The sequence below is a fragment of the Plecotus auritus genome (genome assembly GCF_963455305.1).
Source record: "Plecotus auritus genome assembly, chromosome: 4".
Classification (NCBI taxonomy): domain Eukaryota; kingdom Metazoa; phylum Chordata; class Mammalia; order Chiroptera; family Vespertilionidae; genus Plecotus; species Plecotus auritus.
Genome location: NC_137775.1, coordinates 162,676,423 through 162,689,113, shown reverse-complemented (window position 1 = coordinate 162,689,113; position 12,691 = coordinate 162,676,423). Strand labels below are relative to the sequence as shown.

The window sequence follows — 12,691 nt, the reverse complement described above, 5'->3', positions numbered from 1 at the left end:
TCTAGGAATATATCACAAGAAAACAGAAACACCAATCAGGAAGGATATATGCACCCCTATGTTTACAGCAGCACAATTTACAATAGCTAAGATCTGGAAACAGCCAAAGTGCCCATCAGCAGACGAGTGGATTAGGAAACTGTGGTACATCTACACAATGGAATACTATGCTGCAGTAAAAAAGAAATTATTACCATTTGCAACAGCATGGATGGAACTGGAGAGCATTATGCTAAGTGAAATAAGCCAGTCAGAGAAAGATAAATATCACACGATCTCACTCATTTATGGAATATAATGAACATCATAAAGTGATGAACAGAAATAGATACAGAGACAAAGAAGCAACAAACAGACTGTCAAACTACAGCGGGAAGGCAAGGGAGGGTTGGGGAGGGGGGTAAGAGATCAACTGAAGGACTTATATTCATGCATATAAGGACAACCAACGGACACAGACACTGGGGTGGTGGGGGGGCATGTGCCAGGGATAGGGGAGGCTGGGGGGAGGTCAATGGGAGAAAAAGGGGACATATGTACTACTATTTGTAATACTTTAAACCAGTGCTTCTCAACCTTTCTAATGTTGCGACCCTTTGATACAGTTCCTCATGTTGTGGTGACCCCCAACCATAACATTATTTTCGTTTCTACTTCATAACTGTAATTTTGCTACTGTTATGAATCGTAATTTAAATATATGTGTTTTCCGATGGTCTTAGGCGACCCACAGGTTGAGAACCGCTGCTGTAGTGCCTAAGACCATCGGAAAACACAGATATTTACATTACGATTCATAACAGTAGCAAAATTACAGTTATGAAGTAGCAATGAAAATAATGTTATGGTTGGGGGTCACCACAACATGAGGAACTGTATTAAAGGGTCACAGCATTAGAAAGGTTGAGAACCACTGCTTTAAACAATAAAAAAAAGACCTTTAGTTAAAAATATCACACAAATGAGGATGCTGTTACTCCATGAAAACTGGAGTTTCCCTTTGCACTGGGCTGTTTTTTTTCCTTGGTAGTGGCCAGGCAAGGTACCTTCAGACTATACAGTGTGCTTCAGCCCCCTTCTGGGGGTTTCTTAAGTAAAGGTTGGCCATCCAGGTCCCAGCTCAGCTGACTGGATCAGGGCTCAGTGCCTGACCAAGGGTGGTCTACAGTCAGCCAGCGGCTTCTGGGGTGACTGAAAAAAACAGCCTTGCTCTCTACTTCACCATGATGACGACCCCAATCAGAGTTGCTTCTGAGGAGGACTGAGTCTGAGGAAAAGATCTCAGCAATACAGAAAAAGAGAGACAGAGAAACGACAATGAGCACGATTCCTTCATCAGCAGATGCCAGGAGGTGAGGGGAAGATGAAAGGAATGCGAGTTGATGCAGTGACAGAACCAGTGAGCTGCCATAGTGTCACAGGATAAAGGAGAGCAGCAGTGGGTGTTTCTCCAGGACCAGTTATCAGGGTCCAGATGGCAGAACGAAAGCTCCCGTGGGATTCTAAGGGGCACTGAGTGTTTGCGTACCTATGTGGACTGCCAACCTGTTCTGCCTTACTCCTCCCAAGCGATCTCAACAAAGACTACCATTAGCTGAGGAAATCTGTGTCTCCTTCCCCTAAAATAGCCCACACCCACTTTCTCCGGGTCTCTCCTGTCCCCGGGGCACAACTCTTCCTGTCCTTCTCAATGGTCCCTCTCTGTCCCTCTCACTTTGCTACCTGCCTCTTTCCTCATTTGAGAGATTCTCTTCCTCAAACACTTTGAGCTTCTCTTAGGTGGCTATCATCTAGAACTGACACATATTTATACTGACTGAATCGAGTTTAATGCATTCTTTTTACCTGGAAGACTACTTTTAGTTAGTTATTGCTTGTTAACTAAATCAAGCAGAGAGAGCCTAACACTTTTTTCCTCATTGTCATATAATCTATATCTACATCTATATCTATATATCTATATCTATATCTATATCTATATCTATATCTATATCTATATCTATATCTATATCTATCTATATCTATCTATCTATCTATCTATCTATCTATCTATCTATCTATATAAAAGCCTAAGTGGCCGTTACGACCGAACGACCATGACCAGTTGACCAGTCACTATGATGCACACTGACCACCAGGGGGCAGACGCTCAATGCAGGAGCTGCCTCCTTGTGGTCAGTGCACTCCCACAACCAACCTCCCGTGGCCCCTCCCCCCAGCCGGCCGGCCCATTGATAGGCCTCAATTGTGGGCCAGGCCGAGGGAACCCACCCATACACGAATTCATGCACCGGGCCTCTAGTACTTAAATAATGTTGATTAGCAAAGATAATACTCTATAAGGCAAGGAGAAGGTCACCAAAATCTGCATGCAGTTAACTTCTTGCATTTGAACCAAATGCAATTTTTTTCATGCACTAGACAGACAGCTATTAAACTTGTACTTATTACAAATTTAATAGGGTCTGAAGACAAGCTGATTCATTGAAAAGAGATGTGCCCTAATGAGCACATATCATTTCAGAAAAAAATGTTACGACATCTGTTTAATAGATTAGAGGCCACTCTTATTTCTTGTATTCAGCAAAAAGAGAAGTAGACAGTGTGACTGAGCACTTCCTGTCTGTTTAGAATAACTGGAAATTAAGCTCAACATAGGGCTGTGTTTGGTATCAGGGTATACAAATGTAAGTGAATCTACTGGATGTGGTATTCAATATAGCTTCTAGCCTTTTCCTTGGGGGAAATTTCTGTGCACATTGAAGGCTCCCTCAGACATTAAGAGGATTTTACTCTTCAATGGTGATAAAAAGTGGGGACAATCTATGAGATCTTGAGTCTGTTAATATCTTTAGAGGATACCAAAATGCAGGAAACACAGTCTTTGGTCATCCAGTGGCACTAGCCCATGTTTAACTCAGGTACCGTGTGGTTTTTCTTTTCATTTAATTTGGTCACAGGACTCTGAAACCCAGATCGCTTTCTGCTGCAAAGGAAAATGCTTCTCATTATCCAGTTTATGCAAATCCAGGACTATTAACTAAATAATGAAGTGACCTTAGCATGCAAGTACAGAAACAGTTTGGCATTGAGGGACTGGGAGAAAATTAGGACCTGAAACACTCCTGTCTATCAATCCTCATCATTTCAAAAACAGAAGAGATACACTGCACTTCCCTCCAGCTAACTCTCAAGGGAGATGGTGAAATGCTGACCTTAGCCTAGTCTTAGTCTATCAGGGCCCCCAACCTTTTACCCCTCCTTCTCCTTCCCCTTCCCAATATTTCTGGGCTTTACAAAGAATTGGGACATTTGAGGAAAATTTAATATACCACATCTTGCTCTAAGCAGTTAATTAATTCAACAAAACAAAATCAAAATATAGAAAATTCCATGCTTTTCTCTATGAATACCTATATTTATGTAGATTTTTTTTTGCTCAATATGTCTATAATTTGATATTCAACTATTGATCAGAATAAGTTCTTTTGTACAGGTTTTCTTAGGACAATATATAGGCTATATATTTTTTGTCTCTAAGATGGCCCCATTTGATTAAAATTAAAAACCCACTAAAGGGAGGAATTAAAATTTCTTTTTCTGCTGACAGAAAACTCAGAATCCAGCCTCCATGCAGCTTTTCTGAGAAAAGGAAAATTTAGATGTTTTCTTAATATAATGTTGAATCAAGCTGAGGTAGTTAAATTTGGAAGAGACCAACAAAAACACCGATATTAAAGCTTTACAAGTTGATGTAAAATGACAAAATTCATAAAGAAGATATTTGTGTTATCAAATAATTCTAGAGGAAGATCTTCTACCATGCAGATATAATCTTAAATTAGTTTAAAAAATATACTGCAAAGAAAATACATTTTTTAAAGGCTTTTAAATACTGATGACCACAGTTCTGAGCACCTTTTAAAATCTCTTTTCAGTTAAGTTTTGAGTCCTCACAGGCTAGGCTTGTGTTCTGTAAGTTTGATTTTACAAGGAGAAGCTGACCTCATCTACACATGTTCTAATAGCTTTGACTGGCCAGGCTCAGGCCGGAGAACTCTCAAAAGAGCAGAGAAGAAAGAACACAGCCTTGCAATTGAAATTCAAACTTGCTGTGTGCATGTGTGTATGAGAGAGCAGCCCAAATAAAGTCCACTTTTTGTTTCGTTCTACTGAATTGGCTAAAGGATTTGTAAAGCCAGGGCCCTCATTATGGTAATGTAGGTTAAATACTTTAAAAAGTCTATGCTGCAACCTCATGAATTCAAACCACTCTCAGAACCAGGAGGTCGCTGGTCAAAAACTCAGCCCCATTCTTTGTCTGACCAACTAAAATTCAGAATGGCAGCACAAACGCGGTGGGGTAGTGAAGTTGTGTTTCTAGGTAACTGTATCCAACAGGAAAAAATAACCTGAAGAGTGAAGGATCTCACTCTTACCCACAAGACAAGGTGGATAATTTCATTTGCTCTCTTTGCCAGGCTGACAATGAGCCTGTTAACCTCTTTCCCATTAAGAGACAGAGGAAGGAAGAGGAGCGCCAACCACACTGTACCCACCCTCCAATTCACTAAAACACCGAACTGCTGAACATCCACATGGACTAGCAAGTAAGAAACTTACCCCACAGAAATGCTGGTTCTCTATTTGCTTGGGAGCGTTATGTGACGTTGAAGGAAAAGATATATATATATATATATGTATATGTGTATGTGTGTATGTGTATGTATATATGTATGTATGTATGTGTATATATATGTATGTGTATATATATATATATATACTAGAGGCCCAGTGCATGAAATTCGTGCAAGGGGGTGTGTCTCCCTCAGGCCAGCCTGCACCCTCTCCAATCTGGGACCCCTCGAGGGATGTCCTGCTGCCCGTTTAGGCCCAATCCTATCGGGATTGGGCCTAAATGGACAGTCAGACATCCCTCTCACAATCCAGAACTGTTGGCTCCCAACTGCTCGCCTGTCTGCCTTCCTGATTGCCCCTAACTGCTTCTGCCTGCCAGCCTGATCACCCACTAACCACGCCCCTGCCAGCCTGATTGATGCCTAACTGCTCCTCTGCCAGCCCAATTGCCCCTAACTGCCCTCCCCCGCCGGCCTGGTCACCCCTAACTGCCCTCCCCTGGCAGCCTGATCACCCCTAACTGCCCTCCCCTGCCGGCCTGGTCCCCCCCAACTTCCCTCCCCTGCAGGCCTGGGTCACCCCCAACTTCCCTCCACTGCCAGCCTGGTCACCCCTAACTGCCCTCCCCTGCAGGCCCAGTCACCCCAAACTGCCCTTCCTTGCAGGCCTGGTCCCCCCACAACTGCCCTCCCCTGCAGGCCTGGGCCCCCCCAACTGCCCTTCCCTGCAGACCTGGTTGCCCTCAACTTCCCTCCTCTGCCAGCCTGGTCACCCCTAACTGCCCTCCCCTGCAGGCTTGATTGCCCCCAACTGCCCTCCCTTGCAGGCCTGGTCCCTGTTCTTCCCTGCAGGCCCAGTCGCCCCAACTTCCCTCTCCTGCAGGCCTGGTCCCCCCAAACTGCCCTCCCCTGCAAGCCTGGGTCCCCCCCCAACTGCCCTTCCCTGCAGGCCCCATTGCTCCCAACTTCCCTCCTCTGCCGGTCTGGTCACCCCTAACTGCCCTCCCTTGCAGGCCTGGTCCCTCCCAACTGCCCTCCCCTGCTGGCCTGATTGCCCACAACTGCCCTCCCTTGCAGGCCTGGTCCCTCCCAACTGCCCTCCCCTGCTGGCCATCTTGTCGCAGCCATCTTGTGTCCACAAGGGGGCAGTCATCTTTGACCACATGGGGGCAGCCATCTTGTGTGTTGGAGTGATGGTCAATTTGCATATTACTCTTTTATTAGAAAGGATATGTATGTATATATATATGTATATATGTATATATTTACATACACACACACAGGGGCACAAAATTCCCCAAACCCAGACACTTGCATCTGGCAATAAAAGAGAGGCACCAGCTTTTCAGAAGTTGCTGTCCTGTGCTTGTTTCTGTGAAGCATGTGTGATGACGGGGACAGGCTGACAGGCCCAGCGATGGCCTTGTTTAGATGACGCTTCCTATCTGCAGAATAGTGGCAGTCACAGTCCCATACAGGAAACAAAGGGAAACTGCACCCTGATAAGGTCTGTACTGGGGCCTGGCAGGGATCAGAAATGGGTGACGTGGCCCACATGGCAGCTGAGCAAAGCCTAGAGCACATGTCCTTCCTGAAGGAGGTGGCTAGCATTCAGTCAGTCTCACACACTTCCGGCTGGATTGTGAGCATGGGGTGGAGCTGCCGATCTCTCAAGAAAAGCCAGAAATCCAGACTTTGTGTAAAACCTCCCCATTTGAAAATGAGAGCAACTGATTAAAAAATTAAATTGTGTGGGTCAAACAAAGCAGGTCTGTGGCTTCGATACAGCCCAAGGTTAACCTTTTTCTCACCTCAATGAAGAATGTGTGAAGAGTTAGAATGGTTTGCTTCTGACTAAATGGCCTGTTTCAGACCATATGAATGAAGTACAATTTTGGTTAGACTACAGAAATGTTTGAAAATATGCAAATGACTGACTGCACTTCTCCTCAGTAGAACTGGGGGTGAATGCCATAATGAACATAAGAGACTTGTCAGATGGGAAAAAAGCTGAACTATTTCACCCAAAAGATCTATTTGAGTGGGATGAGGGCATGCGACAGGGGTAGGGGAGGCAGGAGGAAGTTCAATCGGGAATAAAAAAAAGGAGATATATGTACTACTATGTGTAATATTTTAAACAATAAAATAAAATTTTTAAAAAGATCTATTTGACATCTATTCAATACTGTTTTCCAAGGAAAGTGGGCCATCTTACCTGTGCTCGCTTGAGAATGCTGTGCTCATCAGTGCTTGCTGTTTGATAGACTTTTGCCATAACTATTGTTTTTCCCAAAGGCCCGCATGCTTTCTCCCGATTCTGGCTGCAATCTTACATTTGGGACGGTAAAAATAGAAGACACTGTGGACAGAATGAAAAGTTGTCATTTATATATTTATCAATGTATTTCTTATCTTCTTTTTAAATAAAAATGGATATTGAGATACACTTCTGGAGGGCTAGCACATGGAACATTACAGTATATATTGGCCTTTGAAAGTCAAGTAACCACAGCCACACTCACATTTACACAGACACACATATGACAGGACAGTCTGCCTTTTCCTCAGAATCACAGCTCAGTTGGTGAAAACAACCTATTTTTCCTTTTCTTTGTGCCATACTTTCATCCATTCATTAAAGAAATATTTATTGAGTCCCATGTTGTCCTAGGACTTCAGAACCCTGAAGTGCATGAATCAGAAGGAAAAGAAATCCCTGTTCTTACAGATTCCATTTGGGGAAGACAGAGGAAGACAATCAGACAAATATAAACTATCAACTGGCAGTGAGTGTCATGGTGAAAAATAAATCAAGGAAGAGAAATTGGAAATGCTGGGGTAGAAGTAGGTACATTTGAACAGAGACCCAAAGGAGGTGAGAGGACAAGCCATACCTATCTAGAGGAAGAGGAAGTACAAATGTAGAAAGAGGAAACAGCAAGAGCTGACTCTGAGGAGGCAAGAAGAAAAACAGGCAAAAAAGTTAGGAGGCTATTGTAAAAATACAAGTGACAAGTGGATAGAAAAGCTGTGGTACATATATACAATGGAATATTACTCAGCCATAAAAAAAGAATGAAACCTTACCATTTGTGACAGCACTAAGGGACCTACAGGACATTATGCTCAGTGAAGTACAAATTTGTCAGAGAAAGACAAATAACCATATAATTTCACTTATATGTGGAATCTAAAGAACAATGTAAATGAACAAACAAAACAGAAACAGACTCACAAATGCAGAGAACAGACTAGTGGTTTCCAGAGGGGAGGGGAGCTGGGGGAGTGGGTGAAAAAGGAAAAGGGATGAGAAGATTGGTCGTTACAAAATAGTTACAGGGACATAAAACACAGCATAGGAAATAGACTCACTAATATTGCGATAACTATGTATGGTGTCAGGTGGGTGGTAGAAATATCAGGGGGAACACTTTGTAAAGTATGTGATTGTCTAACACTATGTTGTACCCCTGAAACTAATACAAAATAATATTGAAAAAAAAACCCAACGGAGAACAAAATACAGGTGAAAGAAGACAACCAGTGACTTGGAACACAGTGACAGCATTGGAGAAGGGAGAAGGGGTGTGATTCTGGATATATTTTGAAGATAATACCAACAGGGTCTGTGGCAGAAGTGAGTATGGGTATGACAAAAGAAAGCTTCTGAGAGAACCTTCATTAACTGGAAGCACAATGTTGTCATTTGTTGACAAGGGGAAGACTACAGAGGGAAACAGTCTGGGGGAAGAGATGAGGAGCTCAGTTTTTGGAATACTACTGGTAAGTTTGAGATGCCTACTAGTTGGCCAACTGGAGCATCTGAGTAGTCAGGTGGATATGCAATCAGGGGAGGTGGGACTGGAGATATAAATTTGGAAGCTGTCAATGTATAAATAATATTTAAATCATGAGATTGGAAGAGATCATTGGGGCTCTAAGGAGTGAATATAGATATAAAGATTTGAGGACTAAGCCCCAGGGCACTCTAATGGTGAGATGTCTGGCAGATCAGGAGAAATCCACAGGAGTCTGAAAAGTAGAGACAGAAGGAAAACCCTGGGAGAGTCCTGTCCTAGAATCCAAGTGAAGGAAATGTTACCCAGAGGGGAGGGTGGTCAATCGGGTTGAATTCTGCTGATGGATCAAGATGAGGGCTGAGGAAGGAGCAATGGATAGAGACTTTGAGAACAGGGGATTTGGAGTCTTGGGTGCAAAAGCCTGGGTCAAAAGGATCCATGAGAGAATGGAAATCTAGGAACTACAGGCAGCAAATACATTTAAAATGGCGTATGCTTGTTTTCTTTTTTAAGAGATGACCTGGAACTACCCTAATGGCATAATGTTGTTTCAGGGTAATATCTAGGACATATTTAGGACCAGGTGGGAAAACCTGCAAACCTTATAGCTGGAAAGGCCCTTAGGGAGCACTGTTTTTCTCAATGAGAAACCGGAAGCGCACAAGAATAAGGAACTTGGCCAAAGTTGCTGGGCTACTTAGTGGAGCTGATGCTAGAATCCAGGGGGTCTGGTTCCCAGTTCAGGGCTCTTTGCACCGCACCAATTTGTTAGGCTGTGTCTCACTGCAGATCAGAGTGCTGTGAATGCGCAAATGAGTGTAATAAAATCAAGGCCTCTGCGCTATGAAGTGTATTTTGTTCATTTACTTGGACAAGGGTAGTTCAGCTTCAATAATTTATGTAACTTGATAGTATACACAGGAGAATGCCCTATGGTGTGTTTGGGAAAAGTAATGAATTTCTTCTAAATCAGCCTCTCATTTACTTCCCTGCAATTAAATCTCTGTGAAGAAGTGGGGCAAGGCTGTTGGGGTTTCAGGACAGAGGGAGAATGACAAGGTGCCACCAGAATTAGCCAGCTTTAACCGGGAGATCCCCAGGTAACTGTGCCATTATTCCTGCTTGATAAGTTTGTAATTCCTGCCTCACTGGCACACTAGTACATTACTTCTAAATTGTGGTATTATGTAAACTGGTGGGGTTTTAAGGAGTAGTATAATAAAGAAAGGTACTCTATTGTCATATGTTCTTCCAAAGAAAATAAGAGTCTGGCATAAGTAAACAACTTCATCTTTGTATAATCCATGAAATGACTGCAGTTCTCTACATAACCAGGGCTCTGACCACATTCGATAGTCTTCTCTCAGGGTCTGATACATTAAAGTGGCCAAGAAGGCTTGTGCCCACCCTTCTCCTTTTCGTCTGGTTTCATTTTCTGCTTGCATAATTGGTTTTCTTTTGTTGACATTCTTTTTAAAAATGCTGGGAGCTATCTTTTAAGATTGTGAGTGCTCTGGACTGAACTGTGTCCTCCCAAATTCGTATGTTGAAGCCTTAACCCCCAATGTGATGGTCTTTTGAGATGGGGCTCTGAGTAATAATTAGGGCTAGATGAGCTTATGAGGGTGGGGCTCTCATTACGAGATTAGTGGCTTTATAGGAAGAGGACATGAGAAGAGGTGACTCTCTGCCATGTGAGGGGACAGCAAGGTAGCTTCCAGAAGGCAGGGAGAGGCTCCCACCAGGAACCCAATTTGCCTGCACTTTGAACTTGAACTTCCCAGTGCCAAGAACTGTGAGAAACGGTTTGTTGTTTAAGCACCTCCCCACCCCCCTACCTATAGAAGCCTGAACAGACAATGCACAGAGGTGCCTGGAATCGATGAATCTAAACCATCACCTGGTTGATAAGACAATCCATTTATTGGTTCTGCAACAAGTCTTCTCAGATGGACCTCATACCAAATCTCCTTGAAAAGGAAGCAAGCACAGGAGGGTACTGCCAGCTCTACTGCCATTTGCCAGCTGGTAAACTTTTACAAGACTCCACACTAAAGCAAACTTGAATGTTAAGAATTTCTAAATATAGTCTGCAGAACCTCAACCTAGATCAGTGGTCGGCAAACTCATTAGTCAACAGAGCCAAATATCAACAGTACAACGATTGAAATTTCTTTTGAGAGCCAAATTTTTTAAACTTAAACTTCTTCTAATGCTACTTCTTCAAAATAGACTTGCCCAGGCCGTGGTATTTTTTTAAAAATATATTTTATTGATTTTTTACAGAGGGATAGAGAGTTAGAAACATCGATCAGCTGCCTCCTGCACACCTCCCACTGGGGATGTGCCCACAACCAAGGTACATGCCCTTAACCGGAATCGAACCTGGGACCCTTCAGTCCGCAGGCCGACGCTCTATCCACTGAGCCAAACCGGTTTCGGCGAGGCCGTGGTATTTTGTGGAAGAGCCACACTCAAGGGGCCAAAGAGCCGCATGTGGCTCGCGAGCCGCAGTTTGCCAACCACTGACCTAGATAACAGTCACCAAAACGAGTCGTTTCACCCAGAACTAGTTCCAAAGTCTCCAAAGTCTCTGAGTGCTTTGTTTTGTAAACATGTGTATAGGACTACTACGTTGTTCAAAATGGAAATGACTATAGTATTTAATACTGGGACTGTTCTTTCTTAAGACTGGCTTTATGCGTCACAATGATTATCTACTAGACACAGAAACAGCATTTCTGTAACTCAAAATTGTTACCAGAGGCATTTAGCAGAATCATGCTTTAAAAAAATAATGATTTCTCATCTTTATTCTCCCCCCTTCAAAAGGTTTCACTCCTCCTGATGTTTAACGTTATGCAAAGACGTGTTTCTGCCAATGAATATCACCTTATGGTTATGCTTCTGCAAATAGCCTGCTGTGAGCTGATAAAGGGATTAATGCAGCCAAAATTCTTAATCTGTGAAATTACAAATTAAATTCTCATATTAAAAATACCACCCTGAGGTATTTTTTGTGGTTTTAATTCCCCTCTGGTGTTCTGCATACACTGTGCTTGCTAATGAGGGGGACAAGGCTGTCTCTGCTGGCAGCCTGCTGCCGAGTGATAATGTGGAGGCATTTACTTCCTGATAGAAAATGGATTTAACCACTGGCTGATAAACTAAGTGGCAAGTGGGTAATAAGTCCATATTAACAGAAAAGTAGGACTACAAAATTCAGAATTCATAGACCATCAAAATCCTGGCTTAAACTCAGTCATCAAGTCAGATGGGATTGAGATGTCACCAAGGAGGAGTAATATCAAGCTACAAGTTATACTAAAAAAGGAAAACAAACCATATGTTTGAGTTTGATGAGCCATAAACTAATAAGCCCATTTGCATCATTTTTTTTTAGTATAAAAGGATGTGCCACTAATTCATTATTTTTCCATAGTGATCTCATCTTTAATTTTTTTTTAAATAGGGATAGCTGTTGTCATGGTCAGTGGGTATACTTTTAAAAAGGAAGTAGTGCAGAACATAAAATAAACATGTAATGTTTTTAAAAATTTACAAAGTTTAGGGGGAGTAGTGGATTATAATCACTTTAGGGTAAAAAAAAAGGAATTCAAATAAATTGTGGGATTATAAAAAATAATTTACGGTAGGAATACTCAAGAGCAGTTGTTACTTATGACTAAGTTCCAAAATAAAAGTGTTATTGTTGCCAAGGAGAATTTAATACAATGGGGAAAATGTCTAAAGTCCAAAAGATTAAAGAAATAACTAGGTATGTCCATGGTAATTGATGTATATACAAGGATTAATAAGCACATCATCAATATCTATGCATATGTGCAGCATATTAATTTTCAGGCAATCAGAATGAGAAAAAATATCTCTAGTTGGCATGTGGAAAGAACGTATCACCATTAAACAAAAATGTTCTTGAGTGTTTTGCGAAATTTCACAAGAATTCTGTTTCACACTTTGGAAGAAAGATGAGATCCTCCCAGCCATAAATCCTCCCCCAAATATTTAAAAATGTAATTGAAAGAGGCTGTGTAAATATGAACACTTTTGTAAAAACAAAACAAAAACCCACCCAGGAATGTGTTTTGTTTTAAGAGATCTAGAGAAGATCTGTCTGTATTAATACCAAGAGCATTTGTAGTTAAAATGAATTATGTCTTCAGTTCTTACATGTCAATTCAGTGCATTAGCCAATTGCCAACTCTACTCGTCAGCTCACAGCATAGCAGC

At 42.2% G+C, this 12,691-nt stretch overlaps 1 protein-coding gene across 4 annotated transcripts in view; it reads right to left on the bottom strand.

Moving 5' to 3' along the window:
• The window catches only part of CDK14 (cyclin dependent kinase 14), a 553,499-nt gene that overhangs the window by 81,324 nt on the left and 459,484 nt on the right, over positions 1-12,691 (bottom strand). For all 4 annotated transcript variants that reach the window (XM_080663151.1, XM_080663154.1, XM_080663152.1 and 1 more), the window contains one exon: positions 6,856-6,999. In XM_080663151.1, coding sequence (XP_080519277.1) covers positions 6,884-6,999 — 116 coding nt within the window. In that variant the 3' untranslated portion in view covers positions 6,856-6,883. The remainder of the gene's footprint in view (positions 1-6,855; positions 7,000-12,691) is intronic.